This window comes from Megalops cyprinoides, chromosome 18, assembly GCF_013368585.1.
Source record: "Megalops cyprinoides isolate fMegCyp1 chromosome 18, fMegCyp1.pri, whole genome shotgun sequence".
NCBI classification, from domain to species: domain Eukaryota; kingdom Metazoa; phylum Chordata; class Actinopteri; order Elopiformes; family Megalopidae; genus Megalops; species Megalops cyprinoides.
This window is the reverse complement of record NC_050600.1, coordinates 13614168-13638882: the sequence shown is the minus strand read 5'-3', so window position 1 is coordinate 13638882 and position 24715 is coordinate 13614168. Positions and strand designations below refer to the sequence as shown.

The following is a 24715-nucleotide window of genomic DNA, read 5'->3' as shown; positions in this document are numbered from 1 at the left end:
AGTGAATATGTGATGGGGCCTTAAACAGAAGTGGTTTAAAACCAAAGCATTTCAGCATCTTTGTTTTATTTAATCTTTTCTTTCAAGTCAATAGCTTCAACTTCAATAGAGACTATTCTGGGAGAACACACACAGAAAGCCATGAAAGTGATCATATCCTATAATTTAATCATTTATTTTAAAAATTATTAAAAGGCAAATACAGTACATAAAAATTAAACACGAGTTGAGCAAAGCAAGAAAGCACCTGAATAAAACACTGAAATAATCTACAATGAGGAATAATGAATGCAGAGTGAACATTCCTCAACAAGAAATGTAAAATTTGAAAGTCAACTAGATTAATGAACAGATTTTAATCACTCAATGGTCAAAGATAATGTCAAAATGAAGACCAAGTGCTTTCCATGTGCAATTTTTAAACAAAAAGATAAAGTTGATAGACACAAAATTACAACATGCTTAGAAATGATCAAATTCAAACACCGAAATGGTGAAAAAATGGGGGGTGAGTTAAAGCCCCTTAACGAAAACGGGCTTGCTGATGTTGCAAAATGAGGCTTATCGCAAAACGGCTCAAATGCAGAATTTTAATCAGCTTGATCCATCAGCCCACACAGGAACTCCAAACAGAAGACTCCAGAATTTAAAAGCTCTTCCACTGTCCTCTTCTTTTCCATGTCTGATATGGTTTCACACTGCTGCCTTAAATTCTACTTATTGTTCGCCAATATAATTCTGTTCTCAGAAACTCTTAACTCTTTGCAATTTTCCACAAACTGTGCAGTAACAAATCATGTAAGATTAAACAAAAATGAAACACAACCTTACATGGTATGAGTGTAGGACTTTTCGTCACAGTTTTCATTAGCCCTATGAGATATTGCACATCTAATTGTCGGATTTTACAGGTGCTCCAATAACAAAATTTTTAAACTTCCGATGTTACCAGAATCTTTGGGGCTGACTCTCAAGGGCAGTCAGAAGTGAGGTGTGATAAGAGAACTTGACTGAATGTGCAGTGCTCAATCAACACATTTTCTAAAGAGTATCTTGTTAGAAAGCAGGTAACTATCTACAAAGGTTTGTACATTTTTAGTGGAAACACTGAAATAAGTGTTCGTAGTGCCAACTTATTTTAATCATCACCACAACTATATGAGCAAAGTAATTTCATTTCATGCACTCTGAGCTCCGATTGTTTCTGTGGAAAAACAAACAAAAAACAGATTAAGGATGCATGACCATTCAAGGTTGGAAAGTAAACAAACACGCCTTTATCAATATCAAAGCATTCTGACTGTACTGATAAAACACCCAATATTACAAATACGATATCTTCACACCCTTACCATGGCAAGCAACACACTGTCGAATATAACCATTTTAAGATTTACTGTATTCATTTCTCGAGATGTGTGGCTATTCATACATAGGTGCAAATTTTCCATTATTACCAGCACCACTGTAAGTGATGCATCACTGAACCACTGTGAATGATCTATGTACATATTTTCAATCAATTAAAAAGACACAAGAATAAAAACAGAAAAATGTTTTCAAGTGACAAAATTTATGTACAAACTACAGACTTCAATCTACAAACATTCAAGACTACAGCTATAGTTTTAGGCATCTCCTTTTACAGGCCATCCCTATTTCTTGAAGATTTGGTTTATGTGCATGTTTTACTATACAAAAACCCTGCATTACTTGGTGAGGCTGGAAAGTGACCACAACGGCAGGAAAGACAGCGAAGGCAGTGAGATTGACTGTGTGATAAATTTTATTTTGCCGTTTTTGTTCAGTGAACTCCAGGAACACACTGTGTTGTAAAAGCAGGGACTGCCTGCAATGTGGCATTTCACAAAGATTTTTCCTTATAATCTGGCAGTAGAAATTTTATAGACTTAATATGGGGCAGCCCAAAGAAGGGGTAGGTGTAAAGCCAATGTTTTTTTGATTTTGTGTGCTTATCCCCATTCTTGTTCAGTGCAGTGCAAATTACCTGGTTCCTTTAGTGTTGGAGAATTTTCCAGCAGGCCTCCTTGTTCATCTGCGTTTCCATTAAGAACGTCTGATGAGAGATTGTTGTTCTCTTGTTCTTCTGTTACTCTTTTTTGGAGCTCCTCCTGTAATTACACAGAGATCTTAACAGCACTGAAATCAGTGAAAGAGTGAACAACTTGTTTTACTTCATTAGCAAGTACAAGCACTTCCCAGCACATACAATATTTAACCGATTGTCAGATTGCTTATAACAATACAGCCTTTTCTTATTTTTCAAGTATTACACAATCATTGATAAATACACATGCTTTGAAGAATAAAAGATGAATTACTGTTTACTGTGTTTTCATGCTTATTATATAATGTACTCATTGTTTCCAAAGTTTGGACTCTAAGCGTATCCTCAATTCTCAGATCTGTGAAAACACACACCTTGCACAACACAGAAAGCTGCAACGGTAAATCTTCCACTTTGACAAAATCATCTTCGTCAGACTTTTGGCTTAAATTTCCAGAACCAACCTCCTACAGAATAAAACATACACAAGTGGTCACCGCTCATTCAAAGTGTATAAACTCCCAGAATATCCCAAGATCAGGATCTAAAACATTTGTTTACTGAAAGGCACCTATGCACTCTGCTCAAACATTATTGAATAAATAGGAGTCATCCTTATATTAAAATGTTGTACAGGAGTACAAGTACAGGACTGACTTCAAACTTGTCATTATAAATTTGACACAATAACTACATACACTAGACTATAACGAGCAATGAGCTAGCTTTGGAACTTACATCTTCATTAACCATGACAGGAGAGTCTGTGTCAGGACTACAGGTGAGTGAGCTCACGGGTGAAGCAGCAGCAGCAGGTCCGGAGGCCATGTGTGGAAGGGCATCTCCTGCACCATGAAGCTTCGCTGAGCCAGATTTGCACTCGGTAGCGGCAGGAGCAGCTGCACCCGGGTCACAGCCCTCCCTTTCCTCTGCGGAGTCCACCGCCTCGACCGATTCCCACTTGCTGCTTTTCACTTTGGAAGGTGGGGAAACAGAAAGAAAAAATGATTTAGGTTCATCTGCATCCAGTCTCTTAGGATCCACTAATCACTAAGACCTTTCATGTTACCATTTATACATCATCATCTCACGCATTAACATTTGAAGTGATGGAAGATGAAATGAAAGACCAAAAAACCTGCTTCAATTTAGCCTACAGCAGCAATGGATTTTAGTTCCAATAAAAAAAACAGGTCAGTGCATCTTCATAAATGAACATTACCAGACTTAGTTTAGTGCAGCGAGTGACACCAAACATAATTACATACCATCACAGCTTTCAAGCACTTCTTGATCCAACTTGGTGTCCTGGCTAGTTTCTTCTGGGACTTCATTTGTTCCCTGAGTAACAGCAAGTAAAATACTTGTATGCACTTTTTTCTAGGTTATTAAGAATCTGACTCCTTTCAGGTTCAAAGTTTGCTTATTATTACTACTCATAGGACAGGACATATTGACCATGACTTGCTTATTAATGTAATTAAAGATTAACATAAAGCACTAGTTATTAATATAGATCAAATTACAGTTTAGATGTTGAGACTGGGTACTAGCCCAACATTCAATGAGAAGACTAAGTAGACCTTTTTATGCATTACACAACTACTTAGGAGAAAAAGAAAAGTATAAATACATGCACTTTTAAGTCCACACAGCAAGTGTCACATTCACAAGCAAGCTTGGAATTCAAGATTTCTGAATTTAAACCCATTTTATCCTGATCATGTGCAAATCAGTGCAACAAATGAGTATCTGGGAGCCCTGCCTTTTCTTCCTCTGGAGGGGAACCTATACAGGTCCTCAGATGTACTTGCATCAGCCGTGAAATTTAACTGCGTATAGTGCTGAGTTCCATAAAATTGGCTACAGCTTACAGAAAATTACTTTCCTTCACTTTAAGAGTCTGTCACACGCAAAATGAGAACATTTTTCACTTCTAAGTGCAAGCAGAACGCAGAATCATAATGACACAGTTACAAACATCTATATCTATACTATCTATAGTGTTTTAGGCATTCTGCATTAAGCTTTTTTTGGCCATTAAGCAAACAAATCTTACAACTATTTGTTTCAAAAGATTACTCCATTAAAACTTTCAAAATCTTAATATCTATTAACTTGGCTTTTCTACATTTTTTTAACTCACTACAAATGCATTTTTCATCAATTAACTGAGAACTCTGTGGACAGCAGTACAACACTTTAAAATGAGGACGTTAAGAACATCTCTTCCCTACTTCATTTTCCACCATTTTAACTTCATTCTCACTGTCAGCAGGTATTTTCAAGCATTTAAAGCGTGGGTGTTAAAGTGCCGTACCTCCTCCTGCTCACTGGCAGCTTCGTAACTGGCTTGAAGAGAGGTCTGAACATCGACAGGCCCTGCCTCAAATTCATCCAGTTCCTCATCTTCATTCTCATCCTCTCCACTGCCATAGTTGGTCAAAGCCTGGGTCTCTGCTTTCGACAGGCCTGAAAGGAGGCGATTCACCCAAATTCACCACAATGAAAGACTTCAGCTTACCACTATAATCATATACTATCTAGTACAGCTATCACTATCGAAGGACACTGCTTTCTTACATAAATAAAATACAATAACAATAATTTCACAATCAATCATTTTCCTCATGTCAGAGCCCCATGTTCATTTTATGAGGTCTTTCCCTTTCCTTCATGCTTATGTTACACTACAGTCATTTCATTACATTCACATACGTATTGAGAGAGGGAGTCCCTCGTCATCATCATCCTCTTCCTCCCTCTCGGAGGCATCGCAGCTCCGGCCCTCCTTCATCTCAGGGCCATTACAGACAGCCTCCTTTTCTGTGTCATCTTTGTCCTACAATACAACACAGTGCGCTAGAAAACACAGCAAGGTAGGCAAGCATATGCGTGTGTTTATAAAATATATACAATTTTATATTTACATATAAAAATATATATTATACATGTATATAAATTTTAGTTCTGCAGTAAGTAGACATTATACAATATACAACATATTTTACACACTGATAGAAGTAGCTTGTTAATATAACAGTTTCAGTATACGTAAGATTAGTCACGGTTAAAGTTATATGCTGGTTAAAGTTAGAATTTTATTTCTTAATTATACGCATCAATAACTTACTTTGTCTTCATCATGAAAAGCTGCAGAAAATGACTGATCTTCTGGAGAGTTCTTTTCCTGGAAAGGAAGGGTAAACATTCAGCCTTGTTTTAACAGATTTTAAACCTGTCAAGTCCCTTGTCAACTGTCAACTGCAACAGCTGCAACTCAGCCCTCAAACTGCATTCAGCATTCATATTTGATGTGTGGGAGCATGAGACACCATGCGACTACTCAGTTGGGCATTCAGACTGACAATCTATACAGGTCATGTGACTGAGAAAATGTCTGCACTGAGAAATGTAAAATACATGTACAACTTTCTGAAAGTTGAACGCTTATTTCTTCTGGTATTCTAGTCAGGAGAATTCGGACATGCAGTAGTTCAAAATAAAGACAGCGGGAAGAAAACACACAGAAAGATGCACGGCCTTACACACCCGTGTATTATGCGTCTCTTTTAGAGGGAGGGAAGCAGCTCTCTTTTTGCCTCTTTTCTTCAAAGCAGCACTGCCATTATCGAAGTCTTGCATTAGTCGGAAGAATGCCAGCTCGTTGAAGAGGGTTTCAGAAATTGCTACAAGCAGATCCTCTCCACACTCCTTCAGTGTTCTCCCAGCAAATTTGGTCAAAGACTCCTGAGAATTCAAGAGAAAAACTGAGCAAAATCTAATGAAAAAGAAAAGTAAAGACTGAACTAAACATCCCCAAGTAAGCCCCTAGCAAGGTGATGGGGTGTACAGACTTGCAAAATTCCGCCCAGCTGCTTGTGGAAGAACCTGACGAACTCCTTGCTCTCGTCGTTCTGCTGGGTGAGCCTCAGCACCATACGTCTGATGGTGGTCAGGAGTTGGGAGGAGCACACGTCATCCATATGCTCCTGAACGTACAATGCAAACACGGTCAAGATCATTACATCATCAAGATCATCAGCAGCCCTCGTATGTCATCTCTCTAAACAGTCTAAAGATCTTTATTTAAACCCCCATCACATATACAAAACATACAAACATGCCTGAAGGCTGAGGCTGCACTAATCCATTCAGGTGACAAAAGTTTTTGAGCCATTTTGAAATTTATTTTGAACAAAACATTTTCAGTATATTTTGTTCTCACCTGGAGGAAGGGCAGGACCTCTGACATGATGGCCTTAATCTGCCTGTCCAGTTCTTGCGTGTCAATCTGTGGGCAATGAACACCTGAAAACATCTGTCCAATAATGCTCTGGCCATCTGAAGGACCTTGGGGGGAAAAAAAAAAAACATCACATCATACCTGGCATCTCCTTTACCTGTAAAGTATGAAGCATCAAAGTACACCCCCCCCTTAAGCATAGCAAGAGAAAGCAGAAAAGCATGAAGAGCCCATTACCTTGCAGCTGGCCCACTGCACCAGGGTCAGTGGCAGAAGCGTTGGCAACATTCTCATTACACTTCATGCGTTCATACTCCCTGATCCTAGCCAGCGCTTTATCTAAGTGTATCACAGTGTTTCCTGCACCAAGACAGCATGCACAGAAACCAGACATCAGGCATGGCAGCCAAGGTAAGAGGCAGAAGAGAAATTAGTCTGTGGTTACTGTATTCATTTGCACAATTACCTAAATCATCACTGGCGAAGGGGTCAAGGTTTGAAGAGGTAGACAGGGTGCTCTCGTTATCTACAGAGTCACCATCATTGCCTTTCTTGCTTAAGTGAAGCGCACTTCCAATGTTCTTGTCAGAAACATCCTGAGAGAACAGGACAGAGAAGGTTCTACATTCCATTGAAATTCACAGTCATCGTCCACTGCTGCTGTCAACGCGCATAGTTAGCACAGTGGACTCTAGACGTGTGGATTATAGGACTGACTCCATTATGGTTAACTGGTATTGTGCCCTAGGGACAGGCACTTTAGCTTTAGCTCAGCGAAATGTTCAAGTATATGCACTGTTATCACTCTGATTGAGGCTGTATGCATAACTAAAATATAATGTATGCTATTATACATTGCAGTCTTAGTCAGAAAAGCCATTGCTGACGTGTAAATTTACATGTTACGATGAAGACACACAATGCCCCCATGAGAGTTACAAACATTAAGGTAAGCAATTGACTTTTTCCGTATTTAATAATACACATGTGAACAGCTGGAAAGTGTAAAAAGGCAATAAATAAATTAAGCAAAATGTCTTAAAATGAACCATGTCGTCTTACTGCATCACTGGTGGCCAGACTTTCACTAGGAGTGAGCTCTGAGTTGGAGGCAGCCCAGGCTGCAGAGCTCAGAGAGATGGGCTGCTCCTCGCCAGTGTCCTTCTCAGTCAGGTGTCTGGTCACAATGTCCTGCAGTTGTTAAAAACAAGCACAAGTTAAAACAGGTCCGCTGCGCATGTGTAATGCAATTACTATTTTACATAAAGGCTCATGACTACAGTGTCACCATCAGAATATACGGCATGCTGTGACAATATTTCAACACAATTTGTTAATTATGTACTAACTGCATGAACGTAATTACTGTGACAATTTAAGAGTTACCTGTAAGGCAAAAAGTGCTCTCTGCCGTAAGTAATCAGTATTTAGCAGCTGAAGTTCATGGAAAAGCTCAATGAGAAAATGTGGTCGGGATTCATTTTGGGATATGAGAGTGGCCACTTCTGAATAAATGGTCTCTCGCAATGCTTCAAAGAGGGAAAAATCACTGCTGGCATCTGCAAATACCGAAAAAAAGCACACTTGTTTAATCCACTGTACACTGTCCACAATTCTCTATTTACCAATAATATCAAGCATTGCAATCCAAATACACTAATCAATACTGACAGGAATTCCTATAACTGTGTTTCTCCCCCCAGGGTGCATTCCTTAATGCCACATGCAGTCACAAACAAACTGACACAAGCTGGCCAGATATAACACCACTTGGTGATAAAGTAAGATCTCCAGCTCATTCACCCACGGCTACACCAGTTGACTGTCAGGTGAGAAAACACACCACAGATTATGTTGTGGCAAGGGCGGGAGCCACGGGTTTGGTCATAAAAAAATCTTTAAAAATTGTAAATGCCACACTCGCTAACTCTAACTCTCTGAAAACTTTTTTTTAACAACAACTATGATTTTAGCATAATCAATTTTCCCAAAACCTGAAGGTACTGTGGAGGAGCAGTGCAGTTATAATATAAACTAATAAATATCTTTTTGTAACAAGCAGAAAGCAGCATGTAGCTTAAGCCATCTGAACCTGATGCCAATTACTTTTAAAGACAGCTGTCAAGCTCTAGATGAAAGTGAAATGGAAACTCTTATTCGCTCCATGACACATCCAGGTCCAGTTCTGCAACATGGCGTGCATATTTGTGTTAACTGAGCATCTGCCACAACAAAAATCAGGCAAAATAAAATATGGGTAAGGGGAGCAGACAGCCAATCCAAGCAACTGTTAACATGCAGGATATTTTACCTTGGACTTCAGTGCATGCAATTCTATTAGAGAGGAAAGGTGTTCTCCAAGCATATGCTGTGTGAAATGGGACAAATACAGATGACAAAAATAGGTGCAAACGTTAAGGAAAATCAGGGGAGCAGCACACAACAAAATAATATTAGACAACATTCACAGTTTGTGTTTTTACAGATGGTTAATATGATAAATAAAATCCTTAAAAGAAAATTCCAAAGCAAAAAGCGATTATAATGTGTGAGACTGTCTGACATGGGCCTGACACTGTCTGAAAGAAATTCACAGACACGCACACACACATTGACCTAAACACAACTCATGGGAGGAAAAAAAAAACAAAGCTGCAACATGTCTGTCTTGATCTACTTCAGGAAAGGTTTTTTATACAATTTAAAAACATTTCATGGTCTGAAATGTGCTATTTGTAGTGAACCTTCTTTCTCATCAGTTTTCACAAAGGAGTACATTCGTAAGTACTCATGTGCTAACACATTTTGAGATGCTTGTACAACTATGGTGTAAATACCTTTTAATTATATTTTGTGAGATACATGCCATTAAGCTAACTTCACATCATTTACCAATTTGAATATGAAACATCTGTATATTTAATGAGCTTACCTTGTTTGTCCCTTTACCTTTAAACAGTGAACCTAATTTCAACTCACAAGTTAGGTCTGTTTCTGTGGAAAATCTGAAAGGTTAGCTTACCAGAAGAGAGGTCGTTAGGTTTGCTGATCTTCAGTTTGCTGTCCAGTTTCTCCTGTGTGAGCTTCTCCAAGATCCTCTCGGGTCGTTCTGTCTGCCTGGCTTGGGAACCCTTGCCTTTGCCGTAGTCACTGACACTGGACACATTGTCACTTTCAAGTCCTGGAAGATGAAGCCATTTCAAAGCTGATTGATTTCCACCAACCTTCAGCACACTGTCAAAGTAATTAGTCTTCATTATACAGAGATCTTTTTTTGACTAAATTCAGACAGTCCCTGAATTGCAGCCAGCCAAATTATAGAAAGGTAAAGCAATACAGTGGTTAAATGATTACTTTTAGTAATGAGCTCCATTATTCAAGTCCATTAGTAGACTAATCCTCACCGTTCTCTAATTCAAACCCTTACAATAAAAAATAGTCTGTTATAGTACCTAATGTCAGACAGTTAATCATTCTACAGTGTATTTAAATTAGTCAGATGTGTCTGCTATCCTTTATGACAAAAGAAAGTACCAATTTATGAATTTAAAATGTATTATTGCTTTAACAATATTAATCACTGGGACATACCAAATGCAAATTTGAGTCTGAAGTGAAACACATGCCTTCTATGTATCATACCGCATACCTGCTTTCTTGCCGTGTCCTTTACTCCTTTTCCTCTTGTTCTTGGACTTGGGCGTTTTGTCTCTGGAGGCGAGGCTCGCCTGAGCCGAGGCTTTCCTCGATCTGAAGGTTTTAGTGACAGTGGTGGGATCCAAGGGGTCAGGCATGCTGCTTAAACTCCCCAATGACTCCTCATCAAACCGCCTGCTGCCGAGGCTTCTGGGAGGCTGCTGCGTGCTGCTCTTCTGGCCCGAAGCACCTTTGTCCGTGAGGCCAGAGGGCAGCTGGTCGGCTTTCCCGTTGCGGGAATGGTCCAACCAGCAAGCACTCTGGTGTTTGGCACCCTCCCCTGTCTTCTGAGTCCTTATCAAACAAACATTTTTATTTCATGTTAAAACCAAAAGCATGAAAGCATTTCCACAACGTGCATTAGATTCTGTGAACACAGAATATAATCTTTTTAAATTTGGCATATAGAGTTGAAAAATGTTGCATAGAAACCTTCCATTCAGAATGCCAAAAAAAGTCTTCATGAAAGAAAATGCAACAGTGACTCCAACTGGTCGTTTAGAGGTCTGTATTCACGATTTAAACAAGGGCAATGTAATAACATTACTCAATGTCCCTCAGCTAGTATTCAGAATGCAGATACCCTGGAGTGAACTGCGCTAACATTAACGCAGGTGAAGTGCTCATGTGCAAAGGCACGCTGTGTACTGACACAAATTTAGACTGCAACTTTGTACAGAAACAGAGACTGAATTCTTACATGTGTTCTAAATATGGGCAAATATTCTGCACAAGGTCTCTGCCGAGCTGTGCTTGGATAATACACATGTCATACCATTTGTCTGCCGCGCTGACAGCAGAGCTCTCAAAGGGCTGTGGGAAGCCCATGCACTCTGGCTTCGCAGGGGCGCCCCGCTCCTCCAGCTGCGGCTCCGTGGGAGCCTGGGCTGCTGGGTTCTGATGAAGCTCTCCAGCAGCAGGGGGGAACGCAGGATTGAAGTTAAACCCTGAGGGGAGAGAATGTGTCAATTCACAATCAAAGGCGGGCAGCGGTTTCGGTGATGCATTAAAGTCATCCTGGATATGTACAAAAGCCGTTTTTTGTTTAATTCTGACTCCGCTTGTCAAGCTGAATATGAGCACTGAGCTCTTGTTTACGTTTAAAACATTTCAAGGTGAGACATACCAGAAGAAAGGGGAGAGAAGTTGCCAGGCCCAGGCATGTTCATGGTATTTAAAAAGGTAGGTAAACTGAAAGAAGGGAACACACTGGAAGATGTGGTGCAAGCAGAGGAGTCATGATTTGCGCTTTGCTGTGTTGGCTGAGACTGTTGCTGACGCTGTAGATCATTCAGCACTTGTTTCAATCTGTAAATAAAGTTTGTTTTTTTTTTACACATACCAGTCATTTTTATTTGTATTATATCACAACACTGTCATGTCTGATGAACTGGCAATACCCAGATACACAGATCCAATTGTATAAACTATTTTACATCACAGCAACCTTCATGTGCTTAAAAAAGGTTTCTACCTTTGAACATTGTTCTGTTGCCATGCCAACTGCGTATAGCAGTGGTTGAGCTGGTGCATAATGAGGTGCACCTGTGGAGATCCAATATTATTTGGCATCATGCTGTAGGGGCTGGCGAGCATGGTCTGGAGCATGTAAGAGAGTGTCTGTGAGAGAGAGAAAGAACGGCATTCACAAACAGATCCAATGCTGTCTAAAGTGCCAATCTACTTTAGGATGGAAAGAAATTTACAGCTAGATTCTTAATTTGAAGCCTGGACAACTTTAAACAATAATACATTGAAAATACTGCAAAGGAAATTAGTCAATCAAGGTTTAGTTTAACGAGGCCAAGGGGAGAGTGACCTGCTGGTCTTGCATGAGTGTCTGGCAAATGCTTGTGCTGAAGTCCAGCTGTTTCTTGAGCTGGCTGATCTGCTCCTGCCAGTGCTGCTTCTCCTCCAGGAAGGACAGCTCCGAGGCCCAGCGCAAGTTTTCCTGACGCCGCATGCTGACGTTCTGCTGCTGCTGCTTGGATCTTGGTGAGGGCCGCATGTTGCTACTCACAGAATTCAGGTGGAGGGTCTTCCGGCAGCTGTAGTTAAGATTGCATTAGGTATATTCACATTTTCCAGCAAGCATTAATCAAAAACTCTGATTTTGACTGGAGTCAAAGTGCAGCGGTAACACACCTCTCTCTAGATTTCCTGGCACCATGAGATCTATGCTTCCGGCTGGAAAATTTGTGGAATTCTTCACTTGAGCTGGTGTCCACTTCCTCCTCCTCCTCCTCCACTCCAGCTCCCATGTCCAAGAGGACGCTATCTTCATACTGATCAAGGGGGGGTTGCAGGGACACTCCCCACGTATCCATTGTCCTGAATAAAAAAGCAAAACATGTAATTCACACACACCTAGCACTGTCTTTCAACAAGAGCATTCCTATATTTACAATAATTATACTTTATAAAGATTATTTACAATTTATAATAATTATAATTGTTAACATTAAATGCGTTTCCCCAGGCATTTGACCAGCATAATCATTGTTTATGATTGAAAGAACAATGCACATACATATATATTCTGCATTACATGGAATTGCTTTTGTGAGGGAGACATCTCCATTTCCTTACATAATGTCATGCTCTGATATTAGTATGTGACATTCACCCTCTAATGCATGAGTAATGACCAGACAGTTGATACAACACTCTGCAAGTCACTGTATTGTCAATATGAATATTCAAAACTGGCTGTCATGGTAACATTCTACAGTTAGTTGTCTTTAACCATCTACTTAACTGAAATGTTAATAGCTAAAAAATATGAACTTTTGTAAAACCGAGTGTGCCAAATTTATGGACTGTATCGATGTGTTAAAATGATCAAGAATTGTTTAAGAAAGAATAAGTATATACAAATGTTATTAGCACATACAGGAGGTGTGAAACTGGATTCTGGGCTTTTGTGTGAGGGTACTGTGTATTCTTAGCAATTAAACGAGAAGGGTTTTAATATAATATGTACAACAGCGAAGATACAGAGAGAGATCTTCAACTGAGTTATCTTTAATTTGTGACATATAGTGATAAATGCAAATTTAAATGGAGAGTTCACAGTACTATACCCACAAAACAAAATATGCACAACTGGCCAGGTTAATTTTGTCAGATCTTCTACAGAGTGTCGACTGAAATACACTTCTACAGGTGACAAAGAGATGATCCATCACAAGAATAAACTGCATTTACTTCAACTTTAATGATTTAGTAAAATCACGTATTGAATGACTTGGAAGATCCTAAATGACTTTCAAGGGCTAACCTTTCATCTCTGCTCAGCTCTGAGACCGGCTGCTTCACGCTATCTCGATTGTTGGAAGTGTCATTCAGTACTTTTCGCCTCTGATGCTCCTCCATTAAAGATTCAAGCTGCTTCCTCCTTTGTCTCAGGTGCTCCCGCAGGATCTGGTGTCGGTGCATCTCTGACCACAGCTGAAAAGAAAACCCATCATTTATTAATGGAACTTTGGCTTAAAAAAATAAAACACCTTACAAACAGTTCTGATCCAAAATAACGGTCTTCACTGCTTATGCCTAGGACTGTTACCTTATTGTCAGGGGCAGATGTTGCGGAGGGCTCCACTGTGCGGTTCAGCATGGCTCCATTGATGTTAACTGCAGGGGTTGATGTTGCAGCAGGAGCCTTTTCCGGCCCACGCTGACTGATACTAGCCCCAGATAACTGAAAATAACAGGGCATACTCAATGTTTACACAGCAACTGGAAATAACGAGTCAGTGAGACCAAATGGCCGATTACTGGACGACTATTGGAAAGATTGCAGACGTACCTGCAGATCGGGACAGGCCCACTGGAGGTCCTGGATCTCGCCCTTGATCTCCATTAGACGCTGCCGCTCGTTGTGCAGCTGTCTCAGCTCCTGCTGCTGCTGTTTCAGCTTAGCCTCATAAAACTTCTCTCTGTCCCATGACGAACACATAACACATCCTCATTCAAAGCCTCAACCCGAGTAGGCAAGGCACACACAGCACCACTCTATGAAATATGCATACAGCAACCAGCTGTAACCTGAATGACTGAAGGACAGTCAGTACAGATTCATACTGTCAAAACCACAAGACATCTGACTATTTTTTACATGTTTTTAAGGCAGTACTTCTATTGTTCCTGCCTGTTTAGTTTTCTTTTTTCAATACATATATGTACGTATGCTTTGGAAATTCTGTACATACATCTCATAGAGTAGTCTTGCATTTGAGAAAACAAAAAGGATGTCCAACATAAGTTATGTACATTCCTTGATTCCGTCCTTTGGTCAGTGATGTGAAGTACCTTGCTTTCTCTGTGAGAGCAACATCCCTCTGAGACTTGGGAACAGCAGCTCTGGTGTTGTTGGGTTGCTGGTTCAGTCCCTCATCCTCTGCTACACTGGAGGCGTTGGCAGTTGCCCCATCAGTGTCATCACTCTGAAAGTACAAACAGGTTCTAACAACTGATATGATCTGATATCATCACTCCTTGACCATGCAATAGAGTTTTCATGGCTATTTGCAAATCTAAATATAATTCACCAAGATGTGCATTCCATCAAACTGTGACTGTATACTGCTGTTAACTTTCTGAATCTTATGGTTAGAATTACTGAGCTTTAGTGAGCTGATGACCTGGCCTCACCTGCACCATGGCTACCAGCTGCTGCAGGTGTCGAAGCTTCTCCTTGGCAGAGCGCAGCCTGTGGACCTTCTGCATAAACTCGGGGTCTTCCTCCTGGCTGCTTCTGCGGCTGGACGCAGAGCTGTTCGCCCCCTCTCTCCTTTGAGCCTCTTCTTCATCCCCCAGTCCTTCTTCATCGCTGTTATCCCTCACCTCATTGCGGGGGTGATCCCGGTTGTACTGACACTCTTCCCACAAGGCAGCAGTAATATCAAATTCAGTAATGAGCGCACTGTTATCAACACTCAACATCAACACATTTATATCCTTAAAGTACAATAAGATCCGTCATCAAACTAATGTATTATAAAATTGTCAAACGTAAAAATACTTTTGAAAAATAACACTACCAATTGCAGATGGGATATTTAGACTTCTGAGGTTAGCTGCAGCGCGGTTGTTGATCTCGTGCTCAGTGTTCAGCCTTCCATCTCTGTTGCTGGTGCTGTGAGCATTGGTCAAGCTATTCATGTCCATCCAGTTTCTAGGATGCTGTGGATTCCTGGGAAAAACAAGACAACTCAACAATTCAACACATGTATTTTTTACCATGCTCAACTGTCAATGGTAGGTTTATTTTACTGCTATGGTAACAGTAACACTTCAACTGTTTATACTCTCCAATGTTTTGTAAAAAAACTCTGTGGAATGTTCACTTACTGCATTTCATAAAATCATAGCAAAGCATATGTATTATTGTTTTCAACTGGCACTGAATTTACTGAATGTTGTCTATGGCAAACTTTTGAAGTTACATTTGTCGCCTGTAACAAAACTGTTCAAACTTAAATGGGAAAACACAGGTACACAATCAGGTACAGAAGCACACATATTGACAAACTGAAGTTAAGTGTGGAAATCTGAAAGCAGCACTCCTGTTAACTACTATTCACGACTTGAACTGGAGAGTAGAGAGGTACATCCCGACTTTGTTAGGAATGCACCTTCATTTGAAAGTGGAAAAATGCCCAGCTGGCCTTGTGTAATCAATGCGATTACAATCAGCATTTGCATTACAATTTGCACATATAAAGTATAAGGAGCTGACCTTATATTTGTGATGGGCTCTGGATTCTCCTGTTCGGAATCAAATAGGGGCTCAAAAATGGATTCCTCCTCAGTTTCCTCATCCTCATCTTTGTTCTCATTGACCGTGTCCACCATCATGTCCGAGGTTTGCTCATAGTAGTGCACCAGCTCCCGCAGCTCGTTCAGCCTCTTATGAACCTCTTTCAGTTTCCTTCAGCAAACACAGCTCAGTTAACACCACAACCAGTCAAACAGGAAAACTGGATTGTCATCTGATTGTTTTCCTCTAAAGCTAAACATTAGCGTGAAGCGGTGTGGCTACGTACCGGAGTTTCTCAGCAGGGTGGATGTTCTGTGCCTCAGTGTCGTGCTGGGAGGTAGAGGAGTCCAGCCGGGCGGCTGCACGGCTGTTGGCCACTCGGTTGAGGGCTGCGGATCGTCCTGCGGTTGCACCAGGCAGCATGGCTCTTTGACCCGGGCTGCGCTGTGATGAGGGCTCCACTCGCTGACCTGAGGGACAAGTGCATGAAGAGGGCACTTTAACTTTGCTCTGGCCTAGACAGAACACACTTCTTAATGACAAATAGGCTGCAGACACAGCTTCTGCATTTGATTAAGAGAAATGGGAATATAGCAGAAACAGAAGATGCTTACAGGAACTGTTGTTTAAAGTGTGGTCTCTTAGTGTGTGAAGCTCCTGCAATATTTTGTCCATGGTTTGTTTCTTGTCCTGGAGTTCTTGTAGCTTGGTGCGCTGCACGTTAGCAGGAGCAGTGGGCTCAGGCCCAGGAAGGCTCCTGCTTCTGGAGACCTCTCTGGTGAGAGACAAGCTTTCTGCTTGCCTTCTGTTGTCTGGGACTGCCTTTGTCTAAAGTAGAACATGGAGGAAAATCAACAGGAAAATATTTGAAAGTGACCTCAAGGATACTGCACAAGCCACCAACTTTGTCTGTTATATGCATTTCAATAAATAACATCCATATTAGCATAAAAGCACAATAACATACAAGTTTAATAATCTCAAATTTAACTTTGAGGAGACTTGCACTCTCAAGCCTCCTTTCACAGTCCAGACAGAACCGCATTGTGTAATCAGTAAAAAGGCCCACGCTACCTGTGAATCATGCAGCTGGTTGTGAAACCGTTGAATTAAATCATTTAACTCTTCATTTAGCTCAGAGGTGATGCTGATTCCAGAGACACTGCCTGTTGTTTCAGTAATGACTACAAACACAAAGAAAAAACACACACACACAATTAAATGCGCAATATAAAACATTTGGTTCTTTAATAGACCGTTACATTTCCATTCAGGAAAAATATATACAGCCTGATATCTCAGGTACGAACAAACAAAGGTCTCTATTCTCCAGCACTACCCTTGAACCTGCAGTAGCTCACCGGTGTCATCCATGACTGCGATGGCCTGCTCGGCCTTCTGCTGCATGGCCAGCAGTGCGGCCTGTCTCCCCTGCAGGGCCCTGAGCTGCTCCTGCTGCTGCAGCATCCTCTTCAGCAGGGCGTGCTGCTTGCGCAGATTCTCTAGCTCCTCCTTTGCCTCTCCGTGCAGATCCCGGCCCTGAGAACGGCGCAGCGTGTCAGAAAACCACCACTAAATCAATGCTGCACCACTATTGCTTTTTTATTAGCAACACTATTCAAAAGTGGACAGCTTTAACTTCCATTATATGACCAATGTTCAAAATAGCTGTACCATTTTCATGAGAAAGAAAATGAGTTGCTGCCATGGCAAGGGCTTTCTTCTACCAGTGGCTGGAACTGTATACTACAAGCCAACTGATACATGACTAAGCGGGGAATTTTCTTAAGCATTTAATTGGATAACACAAAGGTAGTAAAATGTCAATGTACTCATCTATGGCATAGCAAAGCTGTTAGTCAGACACAATGGTGAACACACAGGGATTCTTTTGTTTTTTTATTTAGTTTTTTTTTGGAAGGCCATAATGCAAGGAACTGGAGGGCAATTGCAATTTTCAAACTTCAAAAGGAAAATTAAGAGACAGAAGCAAAGTGAAACAGAAGCATCTTAAATATTTGTCTGTATTTCTGCACAACATAACAGATGGTGAAGTTTCATGTACTGCATGAAGGAGGAGCAACTGAAAGGAGAGTGAAGACTGTTCAATGAGGATTAAATGCAGGCTTGAAGGTACCTTTCCAAGATGCTGGCTAACAATCCTATCAGGCCATACCGCCCTGTCACTGAGGGCTGGTGCTGCCGTAACATCATAGTGAGAACCCTGTTCTGGGGATGTTGGCTTCCCTAGTTTGTCCTCAATGCGGGGTCGATATCTCACAATTTGAGATACCTCCTTCAGCAAGTTTAAATAAATTATGATTAGATCATAGGGGCAAATCAGTCAAATTACTTTGCTACAATACTTCTACTGGTTAGTGTAAATCATCATGTATGTAACATAATGTCTATTAACCCACTGAGTGACCCCTGGTTAAAGAGGCCACAAATGGAGCAGATGTTGACTTCACTTTATTATGGGGACACAACTGCAAAATGGAACATTTCCCCTGTTCAAATTTAAGTGGGACCCAAAACAAACACAAAATATTTCAAAACACCACTAAAGCAGAAAACTCCCTTTCTTTTCAATCACGTCTCTTAGATTGAAGCAAAAATATTTTTAAATGACAGCACTATGAAAATTACTTGGCAGAATGAGGTCCTAATTCATTTACTTACTGTGGCATCTGAGGCCTCGGACTGCACCTCTATGTTCAGAGATGTGCTCTCAGCAACAGAGCCTGACCCAACCGCTGAATCTATGGTGCCAATGTCATCTTCATCATTCTCTCTTGCCTGCAGAAGAGTTCAGAGTAATGGCTTGGAGTCATTTAAGATAATCATATATGTGAATCACACAAAATCGTTCATTTGAGGGAGCTTTTGTGACAAGTACTGCAAATGATCAATAGACGGGAAACAAAATAAAAAATTGTACATGTGTTTTAGGATGCAGGTTTTTTTTGTCCAACAAAAACAATATGGCTATTAATTTAATGAGTGAATGAGAAAAATTCACAGGTAGGAGACAGGCTGTTGGAATCGCAGCTACATTTTTGTCTCAGGCCACATAGCTCAAGTCTTTAAAGAGAAACTAATACAAACCAAATTAATTCTTTTGCTAAGGGAATCAGAATGTTTTATTCGGAATACTTTCTGCTGACACTAAGAGGTCATGGCTACATGGCAATGTGCCACGCAATAAATAAACTAAACATTACAGTTATGATTACGTTTCTTCAACCTATTTATATCTGTTATGCATATACATATATACTCTGTACTGTACAATGACAAATTCTCATGTGTTCCAAAAGCATCAAACCTTTTTTTAAAGACCAGTGCATTATAAGGGTGCACCTGTTAAGAGATTGTGTGGTGTCCCATCCACAACCTCATCCCCGTCTGAGAAATATAAAGAGTTATTTACAAAGGAAAGGCTTTACATTTCACATTGAAATGAAACCTTTAAGCTTCATCCCGTTTTAGGCTTGTATACAGAATTTTCCTTTTCTGTATGTCAGAAGCGGCTCTAAATTTCACTTGACCCATCCATGACCTCTGTGACAACTATAGCATTTAAGGAAATATAACATGACCATCATGACTGGAAAACACAAATCATGGGTAATAAGAAATGGATTCAGCAATTATACCACATAAAACATGCCTGCACATAGATGTGTAAAAATATAAACAGGCATTCATGTTTTTTTTCTATTTTTAATTTCTATTATTTCTAAATCAGGTATTTTTCTGACCTAAGGCAGGTACTCCATGAAAAATATGTGGCTTAACACCTGAACACATGCCTGTGAACAGGACAGTTTCCTTACACCAACTAACCAAATAATCATAAAATAATCTCAACATACTAACCAACAGCTTTTGTAGAAATCTCAAGCAAGATTTTTCCTGCTCCTTTAGGTGATCTATTAGATGTGCTAAACGCTCAACATTGGCTGGGATATCATTTTTTTCCAACAGGTCATCTCGCATGCAGCAGGCCTTGGCAATATATTCCCTAATTTGAACAAGCTTGCTGACAACCTGGAGAAGAGCATACAGCACAATACAGACATGGCTAATTAGGACATGATACAGAAATAAATCCTGCAGTGACGGTGCAAATTTTACAATCATCTGAGTACACATCTTCTACTTAAGTCATAACCACTATCTACACTTATACATAGAGGACATTTCCTGAAATGGGTATAAGGTACTCCTTTTTGCTTATGTCATCCAACGTCATGACCTTCAAGACCTTTAAGAGAATACAAATACATTCCAGCAAAAAATAAAGGTACCTGGCTACTGTCAATGCCTGATTCTCCTCCTTGTCCTTCAAGCAAAGATGTCCAGTCAGTCTGAAAAGCATCCTTGCTTAGCACACTAGCAAAGATGTCCCGACCAGGGGTCTGTTTTTTATTGTCTTCACTGGCCAAGGCGGATGCAGCCAGCTCTTTGCTTTTATTAGTATTGACATGTAATGGTAGAAAGGCCTTTTTATTTTCTGCAAGTTGCCTTTGGTTATTTGCGGCTGTGACTCGGCCTTGAGAATCACTTCCGATGCTCCTCTGTAATAACGAAAGTAAAATACACCTATTTTCAATGACCATCTGAAATATGAATCGAATCCAATTTTAATCTCTTACATTGCGACAGTGACGCATTGGTCTGAACTGTAATTCCATTTATTCCAAATAAATCAAGAACACCTTTTCTCACCCACCTCATCTAAGTCAGTGAAGTTTATCCTCTGCCTGAGTCTCTCCAGATCAGCCTGCTCTGGGACAGACATCTGAGTGGCATATTTCACATGGGAGAAGGAGTGAGGAGTACGCGCCCGCCTGCGTCCCACCCCTGGACTGGACTCTGGGGAGATGTCGTTGGTCAGCCTACTTTCCACACCAAACTTCTTCTTGTTTTTCTCAGATGTCCTATTGGCCTTCTTCTGCGTAACACCCCAGTCCTAAAAGGAAAAAACATATACCCTAAACAGAGATACTCTGCACTGCTTTGTAGCATCTACCGGCACAGAAATTCACATCTTTTTAATCTGAAAACCACGCAGTTCAATTTTGGTGCATAAAAATGTTTCATTCATGTTATTAACTGCAACAGATTAAATATGATTTGACTCAAACCCATTGAATAAACTGTATTCCATTTTTCAGTTTCACCCACCATATTGTTTAGTCTGTCATCCAGGGCTCCATTTCCAACAGTCCAGTTGGGCAACTCCTGTTCATCAGCACAGTCAAATGAAGCCCCACCTGTTGCCATCCTGACAATCCACTACCTAATGGGGACGTAAATAATTCAAAGTTCAGCCATGTGATGCATACATTACCTTGATGTGTCTCAAATTAACAAGCCCACTATGTTGTACATACAGCAAAGGATAAGATATACTGTGCATGTCCAGACATTTCACCCCAATATGCTGTTGATATCCTTACGGCTTTTCATTTTTCCACCTCAAAATACAATTATTACTGCTATTATAGAGGGAATGACTATACAACCATATGCACAATGATATAGAGGAATATGGAACAAGATTGTGAAACTGAAAGGGTTTCAGCTTTACAATAAGTAATGGCAGACATATGCTAGCTAGCAAGGCAGTAGAGATCACATGCTAATGCAGACCAAAGGTGAAGTCAGCAGATTTACAGCTTATCTCATTCAAATGTGGAGCGAAGTAAGATGTCCGATTTTACTCACTGCACAAAAACTGATTTGTTTCCACACTGAATATTGCTCCCTCCCACCATCCCATAAGGTGTTTTCTGACACTAAGAGTTTGACATACAGCACAGATATATCAAGGGATCCTTCATAACAATGCATTCACTATGTTCTTCCTTTAAAAAAAAAAAACTTGTATCTGGTTTATCATCTATCCATGGGATGTTTCAAATTTATGAAAGAGATTTCACTACACATCTTTAGGAAAGGTTTCTCGTCCTATTTATTCATTAGGCACCCCGCAAAGATTTTTTTTTCCACACTGTCATATAAGATACCCCAGTACATAACTTCCGGATAAGACTTGCTTTGCTGTTATGCATGTACCAGACCAGACCAGTGTGGCCCGGAGAGATCTTCGCCGTACACTGGCCTTGGATCAGGTTCCTCTTTGTAATCTGCACCTTGACAATGAGCTACTGAACAAGGCTGATGTGGCACCAGTGTTAACAGACCTATTATGTTCTCAAATTTAGGAATAATGCACTTCCCCTCAGCGATCTCACATGAAGTCACCCCGCACTCCCGCACTCCCACACACACTTTTTTGTCTTTTAGCGTGAGCTACTTTATTGCATTTCACGTTTATGTGCAAAGTTCCCTATAATGCAATACATTTATTCGCCTGTTTGCCAATTCTTCCTTCACCACGTTAAGAGCTCAACGACAGCGCAAATAGATGCGTTAGCGCAGGTGAATGTATTTAGATCAAATCTATAAGAATAAGAACTACGCAAGATCTGTAGGTAGCAATATCGTGATCCCTTACAGCCCAATAGTTTTTACTTTACACCTTTTCCAGTCACGCTGACCTTTTAGCTACATCTCGGACACACTTTAATGAATATCCAAAATCTCCTTCCATACATTTATAACAGGTTAATAAAAACAGGCTACGGATTAAGTGACAATAAAATTATCGTAAGTAACTAATATGACTTCTCCTGACAAGGTTGCGTACTAGAAATAACTATAAAGCAATCGAACACAGTTGGCAAAACACCGGCAACGGTCCACCAGAAAATCGCATTTACTCAAAAACGTTTTATTAACGACGCAAAGCCACGTCTGTTTTATGATTCGCCTGAAAACGAAATTACACTTATGATGAACTGTTATTTCTTACCTATGCTAGCCAGTCAGTTATTAGTTGTCACCTTCTGTGAGCACACGGAAGCCTCTCTCAACGTTGACAAACCAAACTTTCCACTGTTTACTGTACGTTAACGTCCCACAGGGTACCCGTTCTTGTGGGGGGGAAAAAAGCCGCGCATGGAACCGCGACTTCTGCTGCAACATCAGCTAACGTTAACTAACCACTGTCGAAGTTAATTTTATTCCCCGTTTCCTGGGCTGAAGCTTAACTGCTTAAATCACATGTTCATCGACAATGAATAATCATAATTTGGAAAACGGTCTTCAGATGAAAGCTAAATTAGTTAGCTTGCTAACGACACTGCAGCTCTAAAAGACATTGTGAGAAAGTCTGTGTCACCATGGTAGCGAAGTTACCTTAGCTGTTATGGCGAAAGCAATCGAGCTGTAGGTATTTAAGGCAGCTAGTCTGGACAACTAGCTACCTTGTCAGCTCAAATGACATTCATTTGACGAGCTACCCTGCTAACTACTGTACACAAAGCAGGCCTGCAACACTATAAGCCACTACGTTGGCAAGCTAATAGGTTAGCTACTTGGACTCAAGTATCAATATCGGCGTAAACAGCAATCTAGCTACCTAGCTAACAGATAACTTACCAAAAAACCCAACGAAAGGTAGTTAGCTGTTTATGTTGCTAGCCACGGTATGACAGCAAATAATCAGTTAACAAACTGTAGTCAGCGATACAATGTTTCATTCTTTCACGAAAAATAAAATCAAGCTAGGTCAAGACACTTATAATAAATACTGACACCCTAGCTCACCAACATTAGGTGATATTTTAGCTACCTAGCTAGACAGCCCATGGCCGCAATTCGGGTCACAGCACTAGTTACCCAGATACTTAGCTATCACAAATGCAGTAGGGTAACGTATGAAACAGTTGCACTTAATTTTTAAAGGCTATGCCCTCCAAAACAAACCAGGAACTTGCTAGCCAGTTCGTAATACATGTATTGTTTGTAAGCTAGCAGCTATCTGCTAACCTTAAGTTACCTGAGAAATAATCAAACCGATTGACGCTATAGCCGGGGGTCATCAATGTTGCCAGATGGTAATTATAACTATGACTCAAACATTAATATATTCAACTAAAATGTATGAACACCGCCTATTCAAGGCGTTTTTTACTGAGCGTCTGCAGAACTAGAGATTCGTTGGCCGCCATCGTTCCTGTCCGAGCAAGCAAGTAGGCGGAAAGATATCCCGTTTCCAATAGTTACCAGCTACTGACACACATTGCCAGTTTGTTTGTCTCCCAGTATTTGAACGGGTTAATTGTAAATGTCAAAGCAATCAAAAATTTTGTACTTGTTTACAAACCCAATTTATTTTTAGTTTATCAGGGAGAAAGTTTATCCTCGAAAGTGCGGTACTACTTATGCTCTCGGAATATTATAAAGAGTGGTGGAGGATGGTTTGGAATTTCAGGCTGCTTGCAAAGAGTTCCGGCTTGAAAAAGGTCCGACATAAAGTGGAGTTTGCTGGGTTTGGTCGGGGTAGTTGTTGTTAAGTAAACAAGCACAAATGTATTGAGCGAGCTCATTATTTCAGTATTACAGTTATTACAGTTATTCGAATTAAATGAACTGAAAATTATGAATTCCTCTCTTTTCTCAAGTGATATTAGGAAACTGTAACGCTTAAATACGCCCAAAACACCCCAAACAAATTATTGAACAATGATGATAATGGTGATGATTACGGTTCAGGATGATGGCATTTTCTGAGAAACTATTTTTTGTTTGTTTTCTGCATGCCTATTTTTGTCCAGCTACACTTACAGCGGTTGACAGATTCCTAGCTCAGCCAAATACATGTTCCAGGTTTGCTGAAAATATGCTGGAAAGCTCTATGGGAGCAAGAGAATTATGTACTGGGTGGCATTAAAAACAAAGGAATCTGGCTCAAGATTTTAAGCGAGAACACAACAGTAACTGATTTATTTTTTGGCAGAAAAAATTAACCAAATATAATTCTCGGTGTAGTTGTGACACCCATGAGATGAGATGAGATGTAGTTTTT

General features: G+C 40.3%; 1 protein-coding gene across 3 annotated transcripts; it reads right to left on the bottom strand.

The window, feature by feature from the left end:
* Nucleotides 1–446: 446 nt before the first annotated feature.
* Nucleotides 447–23872, bottom strand: LOC118793061 (pericentriolar material 1 protein-like). Of its 3 annotated transcripts, XM_036551005.1 has the most exons (41): nt 23687–23872; nt 20965–21079; nt 20510–20749; nt 20085–20354; nt 19654–19824; nt 18454–18570; nt 17909–18067; nt 17133–17310; nt 16846–16955; nt 16386–16599; nt 16058–16241; nt 15751–15942; nt 15053–15204; nt 14664–14890; nt 14322–14455; nt 13819–13948; nt 13576–13710; nt 13291–13460; nt 12156–12341; nt 11830–12058; nt 11485–11630; nt 11137–11318; nt 10786–10957; nt 9964–10304; nt 9337–9495; nt 8626–8682; nt 7701–7873; nt 7377–7505; nt 6781–6910; nt 6552–6674; nt 6297–6421; nt 5926–6060; nt 5621–5818; nt 5202–5258; nt 4787–4910; nt 4389–4540; nt 3337–3409; nt 2807–3042; nt 2443–2535; nt 2009–2132; nt 447–1204 (listed from the first exon to the last, which is right to left on the bottom strand). In XM_036551005.1, exons 2-41 carry the CDS (start codon nt 21061–21063, stop codon nt 1179–1181), a joined length of 6252 nt encoding a protein of 2083 aa, XP_036406898.1. In that variant the 5' UTR covers nt 21064–21079; nt 23687–23872; the 3' UTR covers nt 447–1178. The 3 variants fall into 3 exon arrangements, with proteins under 3 accessions (XP_036406898.1, XP_036406900.1, XP_036406899.1); XM_036551007.1 differs by lacking the exon at nt 17909–18067; XM_036551006.1 differs by lacking the exons at nt 447–1204; nt 17909–18067 and having other exon boundaries at nt 1725–2132.
* Nucleotides 23873–24715: the final 843 nt, after the last annotated feature.

Coding starts and splice junctions, on each gene's coding strand:
- LOC118793061 (XM_036551005.1), bottom strand. CDS start 21,063: ATGGCAACAGGTGGGGCTTCATTTGACTGTGCTGATGAACAGGAGTTG. Junction 7,506..7,700: donor GAGCACTTTTTGCCTTACAG/GTAACTCTTAAA, acceptor TAACAACTGCAG/GACATTGTGACCAGACACCT. Junction 6,675..6,780: donor CTTCGCCAGTGATGATTTAG/GTAATTGTGCAA, acceptor GTCTTGGTGCAG/GAAACACTGTGATACACTTA.